The 26,855-nt window shown below is 43.2% G+C and overlaps 2 protein-coding genes across 3 annotated transcripts in view; both read right to left on the bottom strand.

Annotated features, from left to right (window-relative positions):
• Nucleotides 1-1,697: 1,697 nt before the first annotated feature.
• Nucleotides 1,698-4,773, bottom strand: LOC130172552 (endothelin-2). The gene is made up of 5 exons (XM_056381345.1): nt 4,576-4,773; nt 3,633-3,789; nt 3,311-3,424; nt 2,544-2,597; nt 1,698-2,451 (listed from the first exon to the last, which is right to left on the bottom strand). The coding sequence occupies exons 1-5, from the start codon at nt 4,631-4,633 to the stop codon at nt 2,361-2,363; spliced, it is 474 nt and encodes a 157-aa protein (XP_056237320.1). The 5' UTR covers nt 4,634-4,773; the 3' UTR covers nt 1,698-2,360.
• Nucleotides 4,774-12,360: 7,587 nt separating this feature from the next.
• The window catches only part of LOC130172216 (transcription factor HIVEP3), a 39,407-nt gene continuing 24,912 nt past the window's right edge, over nt 12,361-26,855 (bottom strand). For both annotated transcript variants that reach the window (XM_056380760.1, XM_056380759.1), the window contains 8 exons: nt 23,000-25,364; nt 22,568-22,863; nt 20,284-22,341; nt 19,511-19,662; nt 15,981-16,156; nt 15,726-15,827; nt 14,320-14,984; nt 12,361-14,167 (listed from right to left, as the gene is read on the bottom strand). In XM_056380760.1, coding sequence (XP_056236735.1) covers nt 13,508-14,167; nt 14,320-14,984; nt 15,726-15,827; nt 15,981-16,156; nt 19,511-19,662; nt 20,284-22,341; nt 22,568-22,863; nt 23,000-25,019 — 6,129 coding nt within the window. In that variant the 5' untranslated portion in view covers nt 25,020-25,364 and the 3' untranslated portion in view covers nt 12,361-13,507. The remainder of the gene's footprint in view (nt 14,168-14,319; nt 14,985-15,725; nt 15,828-15,980; nt 16,157-19,510; nt 19,663-20,283; nt 22,342-22,567; nt 22,864-22,999; nt 25,365-26,855) is intronic.

Below are 26,855 nucleotides of genomic sequence, written 5' to 3'. Positions count from 1 at the left end.
TCATGACTTCATAACTGATCATGTGTTTTGTATGTTAAAGTTTATTCATCCCTATAATTAGTTCCTATTCAGTAGCTGTCAGATTAATTCATGTGGATATGGATATTCTCAAGTTAAGTACAAATACTCCAAAACTAATATCTATGAGAAGATGTCTTTGGTTACATATGACCACTGATGCCGTCTCTGCAGAACAAAATGGATTTCAGGAAACATAGTGAATTTCAACAGGAAAAAAGCAAAGCTCTGTGGTGCAGCCATGTAAAAGTCCATCTATTGCCAGTTATGCAGTTCATTCTACTGTTATCTAACAGTCTAAAGAAATATTTACTCATTATACTGTTTTTTTGGTCTGTGCCTAACATATGTTCTTCTCATAAGAACAACAGACAACACAAAGGAAGGTCTGAATTAGATGCAAACAAATTTAAACAGATCCAGAATTTTCTGAAGTAGTTGGAGAGAAACCATCCGAGTCTCTCTTGAAAGAGACAAAGCTGACATTTCTGTCATACACATAATTAAATCATATAAAAATGTAAATCATACGTTTACACAGTTTTACACTTTCCAACAAAGTGCTTTACTTCATCAGATTCTCCATCATCATCTCACATATACCCATATATTTACTTGACAGTTTCGACTGTCAGAACTTATTCTCATCTGTGAATCTCTGTATGATTGAATGAAATTAATTCAGTTACTTGACAGCTTGAATTTCAAAGGGTCTGCTCACACGCTTTTCTTTTTTTTAAAACTAACAGTACAAAGCTTTTTCTATTGCACTTCCTCTAGTGTAAGAATTTATCCTGACCCAAGAGCTAAGCCAATATCTTTTTAAAGTTGAGTTCACCAGAGCAACTCCTATACATGCAGTAACTGTTGACTTACCTGTATCTGTCAGTTTCTGCACAGTCTGGGCATCTGACTATGCTCAGGCGTGTTTGGAAAAGATGGCTGCAGGGGGTATCTCCAGAAAAAATGTTGAGGGACAAGTATGACAGGAATGAAATGCAATGAAGCAGGACAACCTACTGCTGAAATAGGAGCCACATTAACACTTGTTATCATTCATCAAAGTTATTTGATCAGACAGCAAAAGCAGGTCAGTTTGCTGCCACTATTCATTAGAACGTCTGTTGCGATTGTTTCCTTCGGCTCCAGCCCTCGTCTGCCTTCTTGCATATTCAGGTGTGAGTGTGTGGACGGTATGTACAGTACAAGCAATCAGAAAGGAACACGGGGTGATGGAGCATTTTGTACCTCTCTCTCACCCCCTGAGCAAAGTTACAAAACGCTGCATTCTTTCCACAGATCCTTATGATAACACAGGCCGTGCTGCCTTTGAATACCAGGTAAACTTATTATTATTGTGAGCCATGAATTCCTGGACCATTCATCCATCTCAGGCCTCCTTTTGAACTCAGAAATGTGTTTGCTTGTCACACAACTGAATCACACATGCCGCCTAAGAGAATTTATTTTCCCTCAAATTATTCTTCATGTACGGTTTCTTTACAGTAATCACTTTAAAGTACTTCTAAAGCACTTTAATAAAGCAAACTGAGACGGCTATACGTTACGCGTTGAGACAAAGGCATTTTAGTTTTCATATTCATTTATCTTTACAACCAAAAATGTTTAATTCACAGACAGATGGCTAAAGAATCAAACAGGTAAATATTGTCATTTCATTCAGATTTAATTGATGCATTTTTGCACATGTAAAATTCTTGATACAGAGGTGTTGTAATTCATATTTGCCAGTCATAATCAGATGTCTAACATAATTGAACACAATCCACAAGTCTACAAAACTCCTTCACTAAGTATTCACAAAGTCTCATGACAAAAGTGATTTTCTAATTTTTCTAATTGTAAAATAGTAAATCTGCAGATCCATAAAACAAAGAAACAAATGCATTTTTAAAGAATGAGTAAAATAATGTCATGTACAGTATATGAGAAATCCCTGTACATTTACGAATAGTATGCAAGTCCCTCTCTTTCTGTTACATCCCTCCGTGTCAGTGCTGGCCTGGCCTGTCTGTACACCTCTTACCGACCTGACAGTCTTGAGGCAAACATGACCACAGGCGCAGCTTTCTCATGTCCTGATACAGTAACCGCTCCTCTCAGTGTTGAGCCACCATCTGGTCTCCATGATGCGCCTGTTGTGTTTTCCACCCAGGTACAAACAGACATCTTTGTGGCGCTTCGGCCTTCCTGCATCGGACACGTCTTTCAGCAGACCTTTCTCTCCCTCCTCTCTGTCAAAGGAGTGTCATTTGTTCAGGTGCTCGCTGCTCTCTCTCTCGCTCTCTCTCTCACTCTCGCTGCTTCAACACTTGCATTGTTTAGCGAGTGATCTCCGTCAGAGACTCAGAAAATGTGTCTCTGTGTGGACCATCTGCATCCTGAACTGTCTTGGGCCTCCTGGCCAAAGCTCTGTGGGGCAAAGAGTCAGTCACATCATTCGGAATATGATCAAAATGTAAGTGAAACTGAGAGAGTTGTTTTGCTTGTAATTCAAAGCTCACCTGAGGATGCTGAGGATGTTGAGTTGATGTCTCTTCTCAGATTTGATGTCAGGGCTGCACACACACACAAACAAACAGTACAGTTATCAAAAATGACAAGTGTCTTTGAAATACATAGTCAGCCTGACATTGCAGTCCCTTTAAATGTTTTACTGATGTTGCTTTAGTTAAAGATCACCCCACTTGCATGAAAGCATTCAACACAATTACTTCTTTACACTCAGTAACCCAAAAAACATCTTATCTTTACAGGTACATTAAATGATTTATGTTAAGAAAATGCATCCAATCAGCACTTATTACTTCTATCAAGGTTATAAGTGTTGTTGTTTAAACATGAGGCCTTAACCCTACATTAATCCTCCTGACGCTGCCTCTGCTGTTTCTAGGTGTTGGTATTATTGGTTTGTCATTTCATGGAAACGTGAGTACTCAAGGTGGCCTTTCGGTTCCTCCAGACTCCAATAAACTTCACTCCTTGATCCTCACAGCCAATCAGATACAAGCTTTGTGAACTTTGCGCGCCGGGATTAGATTGTTTTACTCCCTCAGGCCTTGGCTGTATTGTTCTGATGATCACGCCCTCAGACTTATAGACTTATAGAAAACAGCAACAAAAACATTTAGGCTAATAATAGCACTGCAGTGAAATTAGATGTTCTCTCAGACTGAACCACTCCTTGTCCTCCTCAAAGCGAAAACATAATCTCTTAGCTCACCATGGGCCTTTAACTTGATTCTTGACAGTGGGGCTTTGGTTCTCTCACCTGTGCTGGCAGAAGTTGGTACAGGATTGATCGTCAGCTTTGGCACAGGTGCAGCGACCAGTGGACCTTCTGCGTCGCGACAGAATGCTGCCTAGACCATAAATTGTTGTCTTACTGCAGAGAGACAGAGAGACTCAGTGCCACATCCATGATATAAACACAATGCAGACTTTTCTCTTATCCAATTTAAGCGATAGTATATAACGATAGCACATTTAGTCTGCAGATACAGGGATCAGAGCTATAATGTACTGACTGTCTTCCTGTGATTTACATAATTCTGACCCAGATTTTCCATGTGTTGTTGTTTTCTCATGCTCACCTGGGCGTATTGATCCAGATGATATCCAGGTGGCAGAAGTAGTGACACTCAGAGTCCAGCAGGCTGCTACAGGCACAGCGCTTGGTTCTTATTCTTTGTGTTGGGACATCATTGCCAGAATCCACTTTCTGCTCTTCCACCACCGGAAGACCCAAACCTAGTCCAACACAAGGAGCCACTCACTCAGTGAACATCAGCTCCAGCCAAGCCAAACCAACAGGCCAGTGGTCTGCCCATACGCTTTCACTTTTTTATTTTTAAAGGATTGTTATGAAAACATGAAAAAACACATCAGCTATTCTTCACAAGTTTCTCTTTTCTACTAAAACTCATCACTCTTCATCTTTTACAGTGTGCAAACATACGTGTTTACAGCATGAATGATGACCTAGTATGAATTCCTTGGCTTCATCATGCTGAAGTCATGGACAGTCAAAAAAGGCTAACAAACAAACACTCTATTTCTCCTCTATTAGCTTAGATAAAAAGCATGCATGAAATAAGAAAAAAGAAAACACTGTACCATGCTCCTACTACTTGTACTTGAGTTATTACAGCAATCAATTACAAACTGTGTGTCAACATTTAGCAGCAGTAAAAATCACATTAATATAAAAGAGGCCACTTGTGTGATAAATGGAGCCTATTTGCTGCTGGGCTTGCTAAAACATGCATGCATGCCAACATACAGTGATGGCCACATTGCTTTGTACCGAGTGACTGAGATTAATGCCATTGCACACACAGTATGTGAGCAACAGTCTACAATTTGTCTCACAAACACCTAAAGGGTTTCTAGAAATTTTCTTTTTGCATAACTAAGAAAGTTCTGAGGTTGGTGTGAGGATAACGAACTTACACCTTAAGTCATGCACATCTTTCTAAAACAATGTTTTTAAAAAAGATGTTGTTTTGTAAGATCATATCTTAAGAATAGACTCACCATCCTGCATGGAAGCCCAAAGAGTGATGAAAAGAAGAATGCCGGTGTGAGTCGACATGGCTGATCGCAGATGGATGGAACTCTGTAGAGAGACTGTTATCTGTACAATTACAGCTGTGTTTTTAATGTGCTGCTGCTGCTGCGGCTGCTCCTGCTGTTTGTCTGCAGGTGTCTGAGCTCTGTCACTCTTTATGCTTCTCCTCGCCTCCCTCTCTCCCATGATGTCATGGTAAAAGCCCCGCCCACTGCTGCTTGCCACAGAGCCACACTGTACAACCCCAGGGTGTTTTAACCTGTGACACATTCCAGGAATATCCGTAGCCTCTCCGTGACACCACTGTCACCAGCAGTGACATTTATGTCTGCAGTTTGCCTTTGAATAAGGAATTGTCTCTTTCCTCTAGCAATTCAGGTCTGAGGGATTACCTAATATCCTACAGTAGAGTCATGGAGGCTGATGAAGCCCGATATGAATATAAAAAGTGATGGAGGAGAACTAAGACAATGGATCCCAACAGTGATCAGTGGGAACACACGTGGGACAAGATAAGAGGGGAGATGCAGTGATATGCTTGTATGCAATGGAGATATTTTGAATAGGGTTTTCCTAAGGCCAGTTTCTCCATTGAAACACAAATGAATATATAAAACTAAATAAAGCTTAATCACTGATATCCAGACCCAGATCTGCAAATCACACGGCTAGAGGCTTTTCATTTTTAATAGTAAATTAACTTCTTAAGCTCCTGATACAAGGACTGTCACTATGACACTGTGTCAGAGATGACTGTGAATGCATTGTGACATATTATCAACATTTTTACCTCAACCAGGAGGTTGTGTTTTCACCTGTGTCTGTTTGTTGGTTTTTTGTTTGTTTGTTTGTTTTACAGCAGGATTATGCAAAATGTACGTTACTGATTTGCACCAAACTTGGTGGAGGGATGCAGCATGGGCCTGGTAAGAACCCATTAAATTTTGGTGTGGATCATCAATAAATAATTAATGGATCTTGATGTAAAACATCAGACATATTCATGGTGTTGACGCCTATGAGTTTGTACAATTTGGCGCAGATCCAGATAATGACCCAGATCTGGTGGATGAAAATGTTGAGGAATGGTTTCAACAATGTTTCATTTAACATGCAACTAATAACATTATACAATGATAATCGCAGTTGCGACATAGCAATGAGACAATTAAGAGCAATATCAATTGTATAATACTGATTTCATCATTCCACACACAACAGTTGATAAAACCATACAGTTGTGTTGCATAAGGATTAAAAACAATGAATAAATAAAACCTATACTTGAGAACAAAAGACGTGTGTAGGATTGTTCGGCTGTGGCGGAGGTATAGTGCGACTGTAGTTTAACCTCCGAGGACCTGGCGTCCACATATGTGGACCTCACATTTTGGGTTCTCTAGACCACAATACTAACTTTTTCTCAACAAGGGCCTGGTGACCACATATGAGGATATTATACTGCCACTCAGTAATCGAAATTTAAAACTAATGTCCTCATATGTGGACATCATTTTTCTCAGGTCCCAATCAGCCTAAATAGCAAAGAGAAATTAAAAATGCACGCCATGCAAGAGTTCGGGTCTTAGGAGGTTAATGAATGAAAAAGCTATTCTTTTGAGCAATAATAGCTGAATAACCCTAACTCTAACTTCCATGAATACTGTGCACTGATAAAAATGTTACTTTACTTTGTGACATTTGAAAAACAATCATTATTTTTTTACATGATTTGGTTGTGAGTGAGATGCACATGCAATAATTCATGCGCCCATTACGAATTTTGGACTTTTTCATTTAAAGGGGATATAATTGATATTTTATAAAAATGTATCAAATGATAATATGTGAAGAAATGTCAGTGTGAAAGATGTTACCTGTGGTGATGAAAGTGATGAATCTACAGAGAAATAACAACTGAATCTTCAGCTCTCTTCAGCTTTACTGAGCTTTAGAACGAGTTTCAGCACATCATTTTGGTTTTGCACTTTTACTGTTTAGGTTCACTCTCACGGCTCTCATAGCTCTAAAAACCCACTGTCCACTACCTGCTCAGCCTCAAACAGCAGACAGACACAGTTAGAGACTAGCTGGTGAACATAGTGGACAGCTGACTGTTTAAGAGCCAGATATTTCCTTCAGGAGTTGGCAGAGACCAAATCCAGAGCAGAGTTTTGCCAAGTGGTGAGAATTATACCTTCAAATGAAGCTAATGTTCCTCCTTAACTGCTGAATGTGTAAATAAGCAGCTGTTTGCTAACACATTTTCCATATCAACTAAAAAGATGATACTATTGCAACTGTTTGACTGCCAGTTGTCATGTACGAAACTGAATTGATGCCTCCAGGATAGCCGGTGAAGGCCCACACACAGATAAGCAGACTGCTTTTCCCTGTCCACTGGCAGTCAGGCCTCTATAGTCATATCCCACCCACATGGTGCCCAGTTTGCAGGTCAGCCTTGCCAGAGTCACGCAGATAGCCAAATGGCAGTCCTTAAATATGTAAATACAGTACCTTCCGATTACATATCATCTTCGCTGTCATCCCAATTCCCCATTAGCTGATAGTCGGTGTTATCTGATTGTGAAAATCCCCTGCTGAATATGAAAATGTGGAGTACATCGTGTCATTTTTTGCCTCTATAAGCCGCAGTGATTTTTGTCCAAATGAAACATGCGAGCGTGTGAAGCAGGTTGTGTTTCTGGGAAGTACAGTTTGAAAGATGGATGTGTCATCAACACAGTCAGTTTTGTTTGCTCAGTAGTTATTAAGGTACTGTAAGGGAAGATAAAAATACATTTTTCTACCTCTTCATTTGTCATACACTCTTCAATGGACAGTGTTGACTTAAAGGGGCTGAAAATATAGAAAATAGAAAACAGCTGCTAACTAAAGCACATGTGCCAGAGACAGAACACAGTGCAGTCATTAAAATGTTTTTGTGATACAATACTATTGTGTATTATCACTTGAGTGCTTAAACTTAAATTTTTGGATGTTAAACGCACGCGTCACTTCAGTCTGTCTCTGGATCTTTTCCTCCCAGGCTCAAAGAAGAGGAGTTCAGTCTCTCAGGATTTTCCATTGTCTAACACATCATCTGCCAGACTTCCGGTGTGTGTGTGTGTGTGTGTGTGAGTGTGTGTGTGCGTGCATGTGGAGGGGGGTGTGGAGGTTGGCGGGGGGGAAACATTTTCCTCTCACATAAAGATGTGTGGAATGTTTGAGACAGTGATGAGATGCCACACACACACTGCCATCATTATAGCGTAGATTTTTCAAAACATTCTTGCACCAGAGGTTAGAAGTTCAGTTCCCTCAGGGGCACAGATGTGCCCCTCTCCTCAGGCATCGCATCACATTTGTCGGCCCCATCTCTGAAAAGATTCACGGAAAGCAAGAGAGGGATAGCCGGATAGTCTCTTTTTATTCAGCCACATCCTGGTGTCTTTGCTGACTTCTGTCCAAGAAACAGGTGTTTATCTTTAATCAGCAGCGTTGCCTCCTCAGTTGACTCCTTAAAAAAATATAATATCCTACTAACCATTCTGGCTCTGTTGTTGTTGGCATGTTCTGGGCTTTGGAGGAAGAAGAATCATTCACTTCAAAGTATTTTTGATATACAGAAGGTGTCTTAAAATACAAGTGCCTCACTGCCTCCTTTTTTAACATTTTCTATGGAAGGTCGAGTCACAGCAGCTATCAACCTTTTGCTTCTTGTCAACACACTTGCCCGCTGTGCCTGAGTAAGCTTTATATAATCCCTGTCTTGCTGTGCTTGTAAACACTGTTCAGCAAAGGACCAGTGAGAGTGAATCAGACACACGGCTGGTATGAGAGTGATATACTTTATGTGAATATTGTTTTATGTGTTGATAGAGTTTTATATTCCGTGACACACCAAGAGTTGCCTGTGCCAGCATTATTTGAGCCTTTAAATTGCCAAGAAAATGACACTTCAGAGTGATCAACATGCGAGGTATGACAAAGATGGAAGTTGTAAATCTTCTGGAATCAGAATGAGTCTTAAATGTCTGTCTATATAATAGAAATGGGTGTTTTCAGGAAGCTAAGTTGCAGACTACATCCAGAGTTAACCCATATAGTCTGGAATTTATAGGCACAGCATTTTAGTTCATGTTGATTCAGAGATGATAAGGTGAACTGTTGACTCAGATCAAAACTAAACATCTATAGTCCTTTTTAGGAGCATCTCATATTTCTAACATCTCAACTCTATGAGAAAACTTTTGATAAATACCAACTGTGGTTTGGTGACTTACTGAGGACATCTAGTGGCAGTACTAAAGGCATACAGCTGGATGCTCCCATATGAACATCCTTTAGTACAGAGTGATTTTGATTAGTCAGGGTTTAGATATATACTTACAGACAGGTGACAAATTAAAGGGGAAAAAATAAATGAATGAGGAATGCAGATGATACCATACAGGGGGTGATGGGTCAGAGGATAATTTGATGAGATTTGAATCATATGTTATGCTTGTAATACTCACCAGATCTCAATTCAACTCAACACCCATGGGAGATTTTGTACCTACATACTCATTATTGCTCTCCACCACCATTATCAAAAGACAAAGTTGGGGTGAAGTTGTTTTAGTCATCCACCTGTAGATGCATCTCTGACCCAGTTCTTTTTGTAAATGGCACTTTAGAAGTATTACAGATGATATTCAACATTCACAACAACTACTCGTTTTTGAAAAGAACACACGTATGAAAGGGCTGCAGCTACCAATCACCTTCTATTAGCACATGGGGCTCCACTGTACAACCAAACATATCACAAACTGCTGCCAAAGTACAAGCTCAGACCATAAGGTACCACAAAGAACCACAAATTGTTATACAATATCGTAAAAAAGTCCTTCTTCACACAACAAGTACCACAAACAGAAACATACACTGAGTGGGACTGCTTATAAAATATTTTCTGTTACTGTCTCTAACCTCAGCCCAAGCTGGAACCAGTAACAAGAGCAATAATAATTGAGATTGTATAGTATATTTTTGAGTATCTGTTCATTACCCGAGTAGTTTTTATTTATTTATCATTTTTTAGAAAACTATAACTCCACTACACTTAAAAGACAAATATTGTAACTTCTGACTCCACTTTATTTCTATGAAGTAATCGGAATTAATTTTCTTTCATTTTGAAAATGTGATAGACCATACACTGTGTTCCTCACAGTCCATGTTTGAAGTTTTAGGAATAAAGATGGATTTCTTTCGTTTTAAATGTTTATCACTGCCTTAAAAAAAAGAAATACAAAAACAACAATAGCTCCTTTTGTTGATTCACTTGTGCTTTTATGGCAATTTCTATCGGCTTTGAAGCATATCCTACAAACTTTTTATTTTACAGGTTGTACAGGTTAGTCAGTTCATTCAATAGGTTGTTTCAGAGTCATTGGGTTCTGTAAATGTAGAACAATACAACAATGAGTTGACATTAAAAATCTACTTTTCAATACTTAAGTATTTTTACAAGCAGGTACTCCAGTACTTTAACTCAAGTAAAAATCTGACTGAACAACTTTCACTTGTATTGGAGTAATATTTGACCAGGAGTATCTATGCTTTGACTCAAGTAATGAAGTTGTGTACTCTGTCTACCTCTGACCTCAGCCACACTCCTATCAACAACTGTAGTTCCTCCAAAGTGAGGTAAACACAGTCTTTGTCCACATTCCAACTTCACCAATTGAGTGTGGTTAGATAAAACCAAGAAGTAAACCCCATATGGCCCGCAAGCCCGAACACGGGCACTGTAGAAGGTTCTGAACCTTCTCTGATGGAGAAAACCCTTAAATGTTTGTCAATGTAGACAGACTGTACCTCGTTCGATCGGTTAGAGTCTCTAGAAATCAAACATTCTGCTCATCTTGCACTAACCATAAGCACATAAATATGACTGTGTAGAACTCCTGATTCTCACTCCATTCCTCCATTATTTGTATTCCTTTAGTCCGTGAGTGATTTGTGTCCATTGCTCTTCCCTCACTTCTCTCTTTCTCCGTCTAGTGCTTCTGCGGCTGTGCTATTGTTTTTCAGCTTCCTGGCTAGAAAATGGAGGCCTCCCTGTAAAGATCCAGTCAGATTTCACTTCAGGGAGGTTGGGGGAAGAAGGCGAGTGTAACCAAGTGTAAGACGTAATGACATGTTCTCCCTCGGAAAAAGCCTGTTTCTGTTTGTCACAGCTCTTTTGAATGACTCTAGCTTGTAGATTGACGTCTCCCCTGACCAATCAGAGCAAACTAAGGGGGTTGGACACTTCAGAAGCAAGGCCAATAGGCTTTGAGACCTGAGAGCTGGCAGTCTGAGCTTCATGACACATACAGACATCAGCTCTGTTTTGAATGGTTCCAAAAGGTTTCTTAGGCATCGAAATGCTTCACTGGTTTTTTTGTTATTTCTCACAGTTTTCCTTTTAGAGAGGTTTATGGGCGCCAGTGAAAAAATGAACTATAAAGGCCTACTAAACTAAACTATCAGGCCTAGAGGCCTTGAAGCTTCACAGAGCAGTTTTTGACAAGATGTAGAAGTATTATGGAGCTTTTTCATTGTTCTTGTATAAAGTATAGCAGGGTAGCAGGGGTGTCAAAAATCGATACTCATACTAATCGATACTAAAAATGAGTATCGGATTAAATACTCATTTGCAACAGTATCAATACCAACAGTGCCGTCTTCGCCTGCTCCAGTTGACACACAACTTTATACCACACCACTGCAGACACACAGCCCCTCCCCTCACTAGCAGTTGAACAAATGAACGCTACTTGACGTTCACAACACAACACAACAAGCTGGCGTCGCCAACATAAAACTAAATTAACATGGCAATTGCTGCTGCTGAATGACCTTCGCAACCTGTTTTAGTAGAAAATGAAAGTGCTGTTTGGAATTATTTTGCATTATTATTTTACCTGGCCAGCAGCACACGTTAACGTTAGCCATTTAACTATTAGCAATTAGCTGAGAGCCACATTAGACGTCTGCTAAATTGTGATTAAGCTAGCAGCTATGGCTAATAATAAAACAACTAACATTAATAAAATAAAAAAAAGGGCTGTAGCTGAACACATTTGCATGTCATATATATATACACCTTACAGTAAGGTTACTGTTTTTTTGGGGGGTTTTTTGCACTACCTCAGACAACCTAAAAGTAGTGTTGTCATTGATGTTGTTTGTCTTGTTCTAATATATATATTTTTTTTTTTTAAATGTATGCATTTTAATTTTTTGTCATTTTTTCTCCCCGTGGTATCATAAATAGTATCGGGTATAGTATATTTTCCTGGGTATCGGTATTGAGTTCGAAATTCTAGTATCATGACAACCCTAACTGGTAGTCATTTAATATGATTTTTTTTACAGGTGAGGACTAAAAAATACAAAAAAATACCATGCATGAGCTGATGCAGTTTAGGTTGGGTTGTCACATGCAAAACCAGCACATTTTCACAAACTATAATATGTAATAAGTTAAATGAGGTCTCATAAATGCAATTTAGCCTTACAGTTTCCTTCTGTTATAATCTGTTATTATATTTACATATGCAAATTGATGCAAATTAGGTTTAAAACAGGTTTGCTCTAAGAGGTTAAATATGTATGGAACAATTTGTCCTAAACCTCCCACACTGTATTTAAATAGGCTTGTCATTCAAACTGGTGCTATGGTTTAATGAAAGAAAGGCACAACCTGAAGGGAGTCAGGTGCATTTTTTTATTTCTTCAGTGACTAGAAATTTTGCTGTGTGTGAAATCTGCAGGGCACTTGATCCTCCGGTACCAGCCAAACTCAATCCCTCATCTTTGTCACCAATTCAAGTCACAAGACATCATGAAAAAGACACAAATGTAACAAAAAAAGTAATTTTCCAATAACAAAAAGTAAAAAAAAACCTTGAAACAATGATCATTGTCATCAAATAACAATAAATAAGGAGCGCTCTTCCCTGTACAGAGATATATTCTAATCTAAAATCTTTCATAATAAAAAATAGATCATCAGTGCATTTCCTCTGACACGTTTCTGCTGCTCCTTCAATATTTCCACGATGTGACTCTCTGTTACCCTGGCATTAAAGCAATGGCCTTTAGAACAGAAACAATCAAAGCATCAAATATTAACCCTCCTGAACAACACAAAAAAGCAAGTATAAAATTTCACAGCCTTCTCTTTGTCTGTCTGTACTGTACATCTCAAAAAGCTAACCTGGACAGAAAAGGCACAAGTAACTATAGTTTGAGTAATACTGGACAAAATCTGGACAAACAAAAATGGAATTGTGTTTCAATAAAGATTTTGGTCATTTACAACTTTATTCATATTCCTTTTACATATATTTAAACAGACATTAAGATTACCGGTATCAATAGAGATACAGGAGGGATATATCGCTTTCCCATTCAAGTAAATGGGATATTATATATTGGTGTGTGTGTGTATAAATATATGTGTGAACATATATATATATATATATATATATATATATATATATATATATATGTATACACATATATAGACATATATATGTGTGTATATGAATATATATGTATATATACTGTATATATATATATATACACACACACACATATATATATATATACATATATATGTAGACACATATACATATATACGTATATGTAGAATTTATTTATATAGATTTACAGAAACATTATTTTCACAAAGAAAAAAGTGCATTTTTATAACAAACCTGAATGTTGCCAAGGAACAAACATTTAAGTTAACAATAGTATTGAAAACTGTATAAAAACAAAGCAATAAAAAACAAGACTAGTGTAGCAACCAATAAAGCAAAATGGGATGCATGATGCATCAAGGTGTAGACACTGTTAAGTACTCTGGTCTGTTCTGGCTGAGTCTCCTTTAGCTCCTTCCTCCACCAGATCATTACCAGATGGTGGCTCCTCCCCCTCTGGCTGCTGTCCAATGACATGCGAGGCTACGGGGGCTGCTCGACTGAGGGCTGCTCTCCAACGACTGTCTCTGACGCAGCGCTCGGTGGTCTCAGTAGCAGACCTGTGGGTGTGTGCGGAGCTATGTGAGCTGCCATATTGCTTTGAGTCTGTGGTCTCCAACTCCGGTTTGGAACGTGTTAGTGCTGTGCTGAGACCGCACCGCCCTGACTGGCTGGTTCCTGCTGCCTGGTGCTCTGACCAGTGGTCTCCAGGAGTCCTAAGCCCTTGAGTTCTGGGGGTCCCGCCCCAGTATGATTCAAACCTGGCCAGTGATGGCCCCTCCATGGGGGGAGATGTTGGGGATGATGGGGTGGTAGGGTGGGACCTGGGTCTGGCCTGTACCATTTGGATTCCTCCGATGGGGATCATCAGATAGGGGACCTTGGCTTGTTGGGAGTGCATGGGAAGATGGCTGAAGATGTTGTCTGCTGCTTGGTGGCCAGGATAACCCTCAAAGGTAGAAAGACGAAAAGCAGGTGGAAACAAGCTGGCTTCTGTTAATGTTGGCCCTTCACCTGCTGTACCACTTTTCTCCTGTAGGGGGAGCAAAGACTTCATCATTACATTTTATGGACTTGCTCTGACAGTACACAAGGTACTTTACACTGAGATCCTCCTAGGAGGAAAGTGCAGTGGTTCCTGTCTGATTCACAGATCTATGCAGACCTATAATAAAACAGACTCACCGGTTTGACATGACTACCCTTTGTACTGGGACTCTCCCAAGGCAGGTATCCAGCGGTTCTATGCTGTAACCCGAGTGGCAAGGGGGGGGTCCGGGCTTGTGATGACCGGTAGCAGCTGGGCGAAATGGGATGAAGGGGAGAAAGGGGTCTGATAGGAGATGGTCCTCTTTCAGGGGAGGGTGAGACATGTCGACTGGGTGAGGACAGCTCAGTCCTGGGGGAAAGGCTGTGGATGGGCGAGGACAGCTCCAGACGAGGGGAGAGGCTGCGGCTGGGAGAGCAGCTCTCACTACTGGGGGAGAAGGCTCTTGGTGATGCCTTCCAGCCCCGCCGGGAGAACAGTGCTCTCCTGCTGCCTGGAGAGGCGGCTCGTCTGCTTGGCCAAATTCCCCTCGGGGAACGCTCCTGACATGGGCTGGGACTGGGGCCTGGAGGGGGCTCGGGGTCAGGGGTGCCCTGCTGAGAATGCCGACTGCAGCTGGAATGTCCTCCTGTTGATATGTGGGTGTCTGACGAACAGGAGGATGGCGGGTCGTCATGGGATGCGGACTCCTCTTCCTCATCATCATCGTCATCATTGTCATCATCGTCCTCAGACTCCTCCACGTCGGAAAATTGATGTTCCTCCCGGTCCTCTGAGCCACACACACGTTCATCACTGCCTGCTGTTTGTGCAGACACAGACAAACACACACATCCTTTAGGTTTTATCTGTCTACATCCATATAATGAAACTCCTGTGCTGAATGTACAAAGTGAAAAAAATTCTCACGTTAAGAGAGTCGAAAACACATTGACGGAACAATTTTCAGGAACAAGCAGAAAGGATTAGGACAGCATACTTTATCTTTCTGACAAACCTCACCCACCACCCATCAAACCAATGTTATAAATAGATTGAGGATGAAAAGACCGGAATTTAATTGAATAGCACCATGCCTCTATTCACAAACTATCTCCACAGCCTTGTGAATGGAAAGACGGTTTAAATGGCGCGTCCTTGGCTGAGATGAGTGTAGTCTGTCAGCAAGAAAGAGACGGCAAGGGGAGGGGTAGAAGAGGAAGGTTAGGGAGGAGATCGTGAGGTGGCTGGCTTTGACGGGGGCGGGGGCAAGTGTTGGAATGAGTATTGTCATATGCCAGCAACATCATCTTGAGGACAAGGTAAACTTGCCAAACTGCTGCAGCTATGTGCTCTGTATTCTTCATTTATTTAACTTAAAAAATTGTATACTCTTTCTTATGCAAGGCCAAAGGGAGAAGAATAGAACATGGTGTTGCATAAGCTGTCAGTGCTGAGCAACTACAATTTTTCATAGGCAGAAGTTCATCCTGCTGTGTACCAATATTTCTCTGCAGTGGTAGGGAAATATGTAAGATTTCCTCCCCATCCCCTTCGTAAGTACCTGTTTCCTCGCTCTCTGGCTCGTCCAGTGATGACTCAGATACTCCCATTGCCTGGCATTTTTTCCCATGAGCCTTTGACTTCATGTGTTTAGTAAGGTTTCCTGGGAAGGAACAAGAAAAGCACATTACAATTGCTCTTGACTTACACAGGGCAAGGAAAATGAAGATAATTTACCAACAGGGGTAAAATGTGATCACTGGGTATAACATAGATGACAACAAAGTTTTAAGTAACTTGTAAATCATTCCCTTACCTTTGGTTTTGAAGGCAAAGTTGCAGTGTTTGCAAATGTACGGACGGACATCAGTGTGTGTTCGAATGTGCTTTTTTAGCATGCTGGGCTTCTTACAGCGGATGCCACATTCTCCACATATGTACTTTCCCCTGCCGCGGCCTCGCACATAAACATACTCTTCATTGGACTTGTACCTAAGAGAGAGCAGAAAGACACAGAAAGATAAGAGGTTTGGGTGCCGCAAAATCACAAATTAGGGTTACTTCCATATAGACCACTGATTTTACTGCATGGTAGAATTTCGCAGCTGAATGCAGAAAAGCTAAGCTTCTCGGTCTGCACAACCAAAAATATCAGCTTCTTTAGCTGCTGAATGCTCCACAGCTAGATGTGAACGGTTACTGTCTGCTGTTTAGTGGGTAACATACGGTGGTTTTGCAGAGGTTTTTCCCTGAAAACAACTGTATGTAGCTGGAGGAAATGAGGTTGATGACAGTGGAATTTGTGACGTGAAAAACCAAAACAATGCACCACGAGACGTTAAACACTCTGAGGAGCTGAGGGGAAATGCAACGCTGCCGCTTACACATAACACAGTCATTTGCCCTATTGTAAAAAAAAATTGATTAGTGCAGCTTTAACTGAAAAGGTTGAATGAGGATGTGGGTCTGTGTGCAGCACAAATATATGCATACACATGCACCCAGGACACACACACACACACACACACACAGAGAGAGAGACAGAGCGAGAGAGAGAGAAGCTGGGAAACAAGGCTCTCTTTATGGAGGCGGGTTGGGGAAGCCCCACCAAAACCCCAGCAGCACTGAGTTCCTGGGCTGTTCCCTCCACTACACCCTGGGCACACAGAGAATACCAGCTATTCTGCTGTGATCTGGTAGCCCTGCCAACAACAGCAGCAGCTAAAGAGGGGGAAGGGAAGCCTGGCTATGGCCAACAACCTAAAATAGACACTATATATAAAAATCAAGCAACACATTTAGTTCTAGTCTATAAAAACATTGTTTATACTCAATCTTGATGTTTACCAAAAGGTTATTTGTGGACACAGTGGACCACAGACGTTTTATATTCGAATGAATTGTCCTCTATGAAAAACTCAATCTGCTCTCAATACTCATGAAGAAATGTACAATCCATTCTGAATAGTAAATATCCAATGTGTGCTGACTGTGTTTAATTACAGGATATGCACCACATATGCTGTGAATGCTCCCTGTTGTGTAACAGAACCAGCAACAGCAAATAATAACAAACTGCTACACAACTGTAAAACAGTCTCAACAGTGGCATTATGTTGTATTCATTCAGGGGGCCAGCTACTGTTTACTGGCATGTATTTCTTGCTACAGCTAAAAATACCCATCCACATCTCAGGAAAAACAAGGCAGGAGTTGCACTTCACACATGGAGCATTAAATCAGCAGCGCGTCTCTGGGTAAACTCAACTGTCAATCTGTCCCTGCTTGTACTGTAGCTTTACGGCCGGCGCGGCAGATTGGTGGAGAGAATACCACTTCCAAGCACGCTGAGATGGATTCATAAGGCCATTGAATTTCAAAGAAGAAACAACTGAATAACAGTAAAAGACAACATCGCCAGTACTGAAACATACGTCACAATTTGGACAGAGAGGAATTTTCATCTTTTTGACACATGCTGTACACTCAATGCCCATTTCACAAGTGTGGTCCAAGTGTTATGACAAATCGGCAGTGCTGACCACTTCCACCATGGAAATCAATCTGCATGTTTTAACAGAATATAGCAGGAGACAGTTCAGCTCACAAACAGGGATTAAAGCTCACGTTCCACAGACTTTTGCTGCCGCCAAGAAGGAACAGCTATGCTTCCTTAATTGCTGAGATGCGTGTTATTGAGAAAAAAGCTGCCTTGATCCCATATCTGTTTCTTTAGCTGTGTGATAGTAATAAACTCTAGAGACCCCTGCACCCTTCTTTCGTAAAGGAAATTGGATCGGGATGAAATCGTGCAAGTCATTTGGAACAAAAACAGAGCTACATGGTGCATATCCATAAAAAAATAAATACATTTTTTTTTTAAAAAGTGTCGCTTGTTCTCCAGTATAAAATGAGTGGCACACAGTCACAGTTTCAAAGTGTTGACAAAAGGGAGGTAGGGATAATGAGTCCTAACAGAGTCAGGGTACAAAACATTCAGCTGTGTTGTCAGGTGAGTAGCTGTGCTTATTTGCATGCATGGAGAAAATACAGCAGGACATCAAGGGGCACAGGTACGCAGGGGAGGCTGAGAGGGAATGAAGAGAAAATAACACATGGGTAAGTAAAACTGGAAGAGCTACCAGAGGAAAACAGGCAGAGCCAATAGAAGGAGAAGGGTGGTATGATGGAGACAGACGAGGGGTAGAGGGGAGAAAGCTGTAGGCTGTGATGAAAAATGTACTTCCTGAATGTGTGCAATGTGTGTCTGCAAATGATAAAGACTGGTAATTAGTGCCTTATCTACTGTTAAGCAGACAACTCATTCAACTCAATCTGTGCGCACATAAACACAAAACGCAGGCCTTAATGTGCAAGTGTTGACGCACAGGCGCGACTACAGACAGACACACACACACACACACACACACACACACACACACACACACACACACACACACACACACACACACACCAGCAAAACATTACCCTAAAAATCTGTATTACCACCTCACTTATAACTTTATAAAACATTTTCCATGTCCCTCAAAAGGTGTTCTTCCATTATAATTCACATTAATTACTTCTGTACCATTTCCATATTTTTTTTCCCCTGTTTCTGCGATTTCTTCAGTATAAACAGTTCTACACAGAGTGAGCTGCTGGGGGAATCTTCCAGCTCTAAACCCAGTAAACCTGGGAGAGAAGAAGAAGACAAGCTGCTCTGGAGAAAAGATCAGTCACACATTCATGGAAAGCACAAATATGTGTACACAGTGACGTGTACAAACGTGTGGAGGTTTGAAGACAACACACAAATGACATGACAGTCATGACTATGGTTCTGTTTATTCGCACATTGCTTCAAACTGTACCTCTTTGACTTCTCAGTAACTCATGTAACTGTAAAAACAGGTATTAATGAGAGTCAAACAAAGTGAAAGTTGAGACAACCTCCCCCCCCTCTCTCTTTCACACACACACACACACACACACACACACACACACACACACACACACACACACACACACACACACACACACACTCTCTCTCTTTCTCTCTGCAAATTAGCACTTCTAAAACACAGACATCCATGCCAGCACTAAGAGGAAAAAGCTTGGCTGCAGGTACAAATGAAGTCCCTGCAGGCACCACTGCCTCCCATCTGTTACTGTAATTCTCTGTGCAGCTCTCTTGTAAGCTCTCCATAGTTTCTGTTTTTGATGTCATCAGGCATTGGTTTGTGACAGAAAGACAGATTACTTGTGTAATGAGGCACATTCCCAAATATTGAATTTTGAATTACAAGAGGTGCGTTTTCTCGGCATCACTCTGCTGGTTCTTACCCGCCTTCAAAGATGCGAACACGAGAGGGCTCGCCCTGTTTGGAGGTGGAGGGTCCTTCCTCTTCTCTCATCTCTTTGTTGTCCTCCTTCTCAGGCTGCTGCTGCTGCTGTTCCTTTACTTCAGTGACGGTGCTGGGTGGGGTGGCATGTACCTACACTCAAGACACACATAAAAATTCAAAACAACTTAAAATAAAATCTTAACCGTCTTCCTGTTAAAGAGTTCTCCATCAAAAAAAAAAAGATTCAAAATCGATGCAGCAGAGCCAGAGATATTGTCATTATTGTTACCCACAATGCAACTCTGCCTCTGACAGTTTGGTCAGAGATTTGGGTTTATTAAGCCGGTAGCCTGGAGCCTGTAGCCTCAAGCAGAGATGAGGAGCAGGCTACGGCGGTCTGGTAAGCTCTTCTTTCTAACTCCACACGCCCAGATCAGATTTTTGTTCATTTTCAAATTTGTAGTTTTAAGCCCCAACCATTGCTGCCTCAAGTGATGTCCCCTCAAGATGTCTGCCACTTGAGGCAGTTTATCATATTTTGCACAGCTCCCTCTGGAACCTTTTCCACATATCCAGTAGTAATCCCTAAGACCTGCAAACAGTGTAAAATAGGTGGAGTTCCCCTTTAAGCATATTAATGTGGTTATGAGTAAAATCCACATAGTTAAAAAGGATAACAGAATAACATTCGAGCAACATTTAGTGTCTCTTTAAAAGAGTGGTCTAGATTAAGTAATAAATTCAGTGAGGGTGTACTGTGGTTATGTTTACCTCTGACACACGTGGGGTCCTGCTAGTTGCAAGGGACAGTTTGCCTTTGGCCAGGGTTGGGGCCGTGGCCATGGTGTATGTCTCTGTGCTGTGCTTTTGTTTGGAGCACAGTAGAGACAGAACCACCTTAGTGCTGAGCCCCGGCAAGTTGGGGTTGTGAGCGCTGACGCTCCAGGTAGAATAAACTGAGGTGCGGGGGTCCCTCTGGGCAGATGGGTTAGGTTTGACATAGTTCAGGTAGCACCAGTTGACTGAGGTGGAGGTGTGGAGGCTGGGGTATGAAGGGGTGCTTGGTCTCTCAACCCCTTCCTCCACAACTGGCACCTCTTCCTTTTTTTGACTTGTCTTCTCAGTCGACTCCTTCTCCTCCTCCCCCTCCTTCTCCTTTTCTTCCCTGTTATGTTTCCTTGGTACTTGCTCCTGCTCCCCCTCCTCTTTCACAGTTGTCCCCTCTGCCCTCTCTGGCTGTTTCTTCTCTCCCTCTTCCAGTTTTCTCCCAGTGTCTTTACTTTGTTCCTCCTCTCTTACCTTCTCTTCTACATCCTCCTCCTCCTCCTCCTCCTCCTCCTCCTCCTCTCCTGCCTTATGCTGCTCCCCCTCCTCTTCCTCTTTTACCCTTTTCTGTTGACGCTGAGCCTCTGTGCTGAGTTCCAGACTGGCCGCAGGAGAAAGCATCCGTTTACTTCCTCCAGCCCCCAGTGGACCGTATCCCTCTCCAGAACCTGAGGCCAGCTCGGCAGGCAGGGACAGGGGAAGAATGATGTCTGGAGAAGGGACCTTCAGGTAGGACCTTTGCAGCTTTTCCCGCTCCACCTGGCCCATGATGACCATAGCTGTGCATGAAATGGGTTCCTGTGAGCGGGTGGAGGCCAGGATCTGGGACAGGGTGGTATACATGGCACTGGCATAGGTAGGTATATGGGTCTGTAGGCGCACTGGCACCACAAGGGACACTACTGGTGTAAGTTGTGCCAGGCATGTGGCAATGACCGGCTGTGGGTGGTGGTAGGAGATTCTTACAAGGGATTGGTGGGTAAGTTCAGAAGATATGGAGGGTCTGCTCTCTGTAGTGGGAGGGGAAGGAAGATGTGTGGTAAGTCTTGAAGGAACAGGTAAGTATAGAGCCTGACCAGCTCTAGTCCTGGAAGAGAACTGGAGAGGAACTAAAGCTGGAAGCTGATGGAGTGGTAATCCCAACTGTTCTGCCATGTGGATCTGCGCTGGGTGTATTTGTATATGTGGAGGCCCTGACTGTGAATGTAAGAAGGCTCTGTGGATGATCTGGGTGGACAGTACTTCAGTGATGGCTGTGGTGACAGGGAGTAGCTGGGATAGGGATCCCGGGGTGAATGCTTGCTGGCCTCTGGGCTGCAAAGGGAGCACATCCTGACGGGGAGGGAAGATTTGCGGCTGTAACAGCTGCAAGGCTTTCCCTGTGGCTTCCAGGCTGAACCGGGGGCTTGCCTCGGTTGAATAAAGAGAAGGAAAGATGGCACGGGAAGGACCCGGCTTTGGACTCTCTGCTCTGGACAACTGACTCATGCTGGCCCCCTCCTCCTGCTCAGGTTCCCCTAAGGTGGCATGCTTCACAAGGAGACACTTTCTCCTTTCTTTCCAGGAGGATGTAGACTGCTGAGGCGACAGGGACCCATAGTCAAAGGATTTACTTCTGGTCTCTGAGATCTGCTCTGTTTGCTGGGGGCTGGCTGGGGCCTGTTCTGAGGCTGAGCGCCTCATCTCCTTGTGGCTTTGGTGGTGTTGGTGTGAAACGGTTGGCACCATCAGCATCTGGGAGCTTTGGCTACTGATGGCCCAGATGGCAGGCTCTGATCTTGCTGGGTCCTCAAAAGAAGCGGAAAGGCTTGAAGTGTGTGAGATGTTGCTCTCTTGACTGGGGCTGCGAGACAAAGACACAGACTCAAAGCTAGACTCCCCAGAGGACTGGGCTGCTTCTGCCAGGCGGAGTCTCTTCTTCTTTGGTGGCAGCTTCTCTGCAGGGAGCTGGGCCAGAGTTTGGCTACGCTGAGGCCACTGGAACTCCTCCACTCTCTCTGCCTCCTAGGATAGATAAATAGTTTACTCATTAAATTCTGTATAAATGTATAAATAACTTCCTGTCTAATATAAAAGGACATTGACTTCTCAACTGTTTCTTAGGATATTGAAAAAAAAAAAAAAAAAAATCAATGGATGTTGAACGGCATTCAAGCAAGGCAGTCAATTGTACAAAAACGTGCGAAAATACACACCCAAATACTACGGAATACTAAAAATAAGCATGTACCTTGGAAGAGGATGCTGTCACCGGCGGTGACACAGATGGCATGTCAGCATCAGGCTCCACAGTAACGAGGATCTCTGGCACTTGGATGTTTGGCTGGCGGATGAGGCGAGATGTAGAGGGTGATGGTTTTGGCTCGGGTTGTTGTGTTTGCTGACTCTCTCTGAGGTCTGGTTCTTGACTTTCCATGGATATACTCTCCTGCTTCTCAAAAGAGCTTGTGTGTTGGATGACGGACACGCCCTTCCTGTCCTGCTGCTGCTGCTGTTGTTGTTTTGGCTCAGTCTGTGAAGAAACACCTAGAAACGTACAGCACAAACACAACAAATCTATCATTATATTATAGTGGTGTGCTGCTTTTGAATGATGACATGACCTGCTCACACAGGATAGGGTAATAATTTTATCTGCTATTGCAGGGATACATAAACAAACCTGAGAGGGCCTGGCTGTGCTCCGGTCTGCTTGGCACTGGAATGAGTCCTGCAGAGCTGCCTGATATGGCTACAGACCCTGGGCTGGGAGGGTCCTCCTCCAGGCTCTCCTCTTTCCTCCTCTTCCTAACAGCCATGGCCAGGGCCCGGAACTTGTAGTGCATCATCATCTGTGGGCGATCCTCCCTGCATGTTTTTCTCACATCCCCACTCTCTTGTTCCAGTTTTTGCTGTCCTGGGCAGATGCCCTTGTGGGCCTCGTAGCCTTCACTATGTTGGAAGCGAGCCCTACATGCTTCACATTCAAACAGGCTGGAAGTCTTTTGCTGCTGCTGCTGCTGTTGCTGCAGCTGCCTGGCTAGTTCAGTGACTCTGACTGAGGAGGAGGAGGAGGAGGTGGGACCGGACTCCTCCAGCATTACCTCAGCTCCCAGCGGGACTTCTATGGCAGGTTGGCGCCTCAGCATACGCTGGGCATGGCCAACCCTCATCTCTGCTACCACTGCTTGCTGTTCATCGAATGACTGGCAGAGACGGTAACCTCTGGGAGACATGGTGCCAGAGGTGGAGGGCTCTCCTTGGCTGGTAGATGATGGCATTGAGTGGCTTCTGAGCAGAGGCACTGATGACAGCTCCTGGGTACCTGCTGGATCTGCCTCAGGATTGTGGAGGTGCCGCAAACCACTGGGTCCAGGGGCTTCTCCTTTGGGATCGAAGGTGTAGGTATCTTTAGGGGCGCTAAATTTAGGTGACTCCATGCTGCTCTTCCTGGACAGAGAGGAGCGACGGGGCTTTACACTGTCAATCTCACTGGTGTCTACTACTGCTTCATTGATAGTGATGAGCTTCGTGATGTGTTCTATTACTTGGGTTTTGGGCACAGCGAAAGGAATGCTCTTTTCCTCCGTTCCTGAGGATGAGGAAAGTGAAGAATGAGGCTGCTGCTGATGAGGACTGCGCTGCTGCCCTCCCAGTCTTCCATATTTCCCTAGAATAATTTCTGCGTAGGTTTTGGCACTGGCACTGGGAGGGCTAACTTGGGACAGGTCAGTGCTGCCTGATCCGGAAAAGTAGCCAGACTCTGTGCTGCCTTTACTGCCCGGGCCTAGAGAAGACGATGAGGTGGAGAGGGAGGACGGAGGGTCATCTGGAGAAGCCATGGGTCCACGTTTCCTTTCACTAAGCCTCAGTGCCAGTCTTTGCTTGACAGCCTGGGAGTCTTCAGGCCTCTGGGTCTCTTCTGGGCCTCCCAGTGCTTCCTTACCACCTTTCCTCGGATGGCCCAACATCTCCTTGGAGGAGGACTTTCTGTGTCGGCCCGTCTCCTCCTCAGACTCAGTGCTTTCTCCCTCTGTGTGTTCTTCAGGGTCTTCTCCAACGCCACTGCCCTCTGGTCCACTCAAACTGGGCTCATCACGACTGGACGCCAGGCCCGCTTTAATGCGATGGGCATGGGACTTGCGGTGCTTGTACAGGTTGCTCTTGGTCTTGAAAGAAAAGCCACAAGGGGCACAAGGGTAGGGTCTTTCTCCGGTATGAGAGCGAATGTGTTTCTGAAGAACGCTTGGCTTGGCACATGGACGGCCACAATAAGTGCACACATATTTCCCTGGTTTTTGGGGTTTTTTCTCCCCTTTTCTGGGTGAGCTGACCCCTTCTTGGCCCTCTTGGCTGGACTGAGATGGGACCCCATGACCATGCTCACCCCGGGTGGAGGAAGTAGAGCGGAGGGATGAAGTTGACGAGGAAGCTGAAGAGAAGAAGCTGCCTCCTGAGGGACCTGGGTTGTCTGATTGCTGCCATGCTACTGCTTGCTGCTGCTGTAACCGAAGCAGAAGGTCAGTGCGTTTGGGCTGGCGATTTTGCAGGCGGCCCAAGGCTCTGTGCACAGGACGAGGATTAGGAGGCTGCTGGGGCTGCTGAGGTGGACAAGATCCTAGTGAGGATTCAGCTGTCACATGCTGCTGCTCTTGCCTTCCAGAGCGCTCCTCATCAGCCGGATGGCTGGGCTCAGCCTCCATAGAGTGGGGAGGAGGCCTCACAGACACGCAAGGAAGGGCTCTCGGAGCCTCATGGGGCTAACCGCATGACAGCAGAGAGGTCAGAGTCAGGGGAACAGACTGAATTGTAAATCAAAACGGAGGGCCTTTCGCAGTGTGGGCCAAAAGTTATTCAAGAGGACCAAGTGAGGCATCATTAAAAGGTGCCCTGGAGCTGCATGGATGCAGGTAAACATGGATCATTTCTCTGTACAAAGCAGCTCTGCTTCTGTCCAGCCTCAGCCATTCTAACAGCCCTCCCAAGGTCTTCTCTCCATCTCCTTTGTTGGTTGTCAAGAGTGTTAGCCGTTCAGCTTCTGAATGGGTCTAAAGGAACACAGAGAAAAAACAAGGAAGCACTGAGTCATTAAAGTGGAAACATATTACTACATGTTTTAGATTCTCTAAAAAAGGTTTTGTCACAAAGAGCTATGGCAAAGGGCTGTAAAATATCCCCAAGTTCTCATTTTTTCCTCATCACTCTGCACTAATAGAAACAGAAATACAAAGTTTTTTCTTGATAAAAGAAACAAAAAAAAGATATATAATAAAGAAAGGTCCTGCTCTGCTGACTTCAGCCAACCTCAGGGCTCATTACTGCATACTCAGAAACAGAAAACACACAGGACCTTGTGAAGATGACATAGACTTCTTGAGATCCAGGGTTTTTTGAAAACAGGCCTTTCCCATACAGTCTGGGAAAGAATTACATTGGTAAAGTAGAAAGCAAAAATCATTAGTGTCCATTTATCAAACTCTCTTCAAAAACTGATCCCACATATCTTACTATCATAAACAGGGTTACATTTCTTGGTGTAGTGTTGAATGACGTCATTGTTGTCATGAGAACATTAGCAAGGTAACTGCATCAGCAACATGTTAGTGCTCTCATCTGTCCTGTCTTCAACTCATTACAAATCTATTATGAAATGTTAGGTACAGATAATCTTGTTATTGTAACACTTTGAAAAGTCATTGTGATCATCTAGTGTGTGCCCACATACTGTATAAACACGTGTGGATCTCCATAAAATTGAGATAAAATTAAAAGCTCCATTTCAAATCAAGACTTCCACTCAAAACAGACATATGTGACTCGATTCTGACCCATGACTGGCCAACTCTGCAGGAGTCAGAGCAGCTCAGGGCCAGCCGGGCAACATCCACAGCACAGGCACCAACAGAGGAGACCACAGTGTCAGGGCAAGTAGTCATAACAAATGCTGGGAATATAGCCTATGCTTATCTGATCTGGCACTAAAGCTAAAGGGGGTAGATGGAGGGGAGCTGTTTTCTAGTGGATAAGAGGACTTGACAGCAACGTGGTCTCAGCCTACACCCCTCACACTCTGCTGTTATACAGCCACCAGGGTGCAGTGTTTATGAGGGGGCCAAGACGAAAGTGGTTGCTTGCCTGTTGTGAAAGGGTACTGTGAAACCCTTTATCAAAATCTATTGTAATATTGGCCACTCACACACTGCTAGAAAGCTGTTTTTACGAGTCCAGCTGATCATCATGAAGACTTAGAGACGAGGATGCAATGAAATCTCTTCTTTTATCAAGATGTATGTTCTGTAATATTTCCCACTTACTACAAATCCTGCACTCTCTCTCAACTCGAGACACGGGATTCTTGTACCGCAGCCAATCAAAACATATTCTGGGAATGGATGGGGCCAATCATAACATTTTCACTGAGCAGCCATGCCCAACCGCTGACAGTCCCAGCACAGGCTCATCCACAGTATCAATCATCGTCTGCTCGCAACCCCCCGACTCTGTCAGACTCTGGATATCAGCGCTCACTGAAGGAGGAC

This window comes from Seriola aureovittata, chromosome 7, assembly GCF_021018895.1.
Source record: "Seriola aureovittata isolate HTS-2021-v1 ecotype China chromosome 7, ASM2101889v1, whole genome shotgun sequence".
NCBI lineage: Eukaryota > Metazoa > Chordata > Actinopteri > Carangiformes > Carangidae > Seriola > Seriola aureovittata.
Note: the sequence above shows the minus strand (reverse complement) of the source record. Positions and strands in the feature narration are given on the sequence as shown.

Excerpts from the sequence above, each read along its gene's own strand:
- LOC130172552 (XM_056381345.1), bottom strand. The coding sequence starts at position 4,633 with ATGTCGACTCACACCGGCATTCTTCTTTTCATCACTCTTTGGGCTTCC. Across the intron at positions 3,790-4,575 it reads TTGGGCTTCCATGCAGGATG|GTTTGGGTCTTCCGGTGGTG; the intron begins GTGAGTCTATTC and ends GTGTTGGACTAG. Across the intron at positions 2,598-3,310 it reads ACCAACTTCTGCCAGCACAG|CCCTGACATCAAATCTGAGA; the intron begins GTGAGAGAACCA and ends GTGTGTGTGCAG.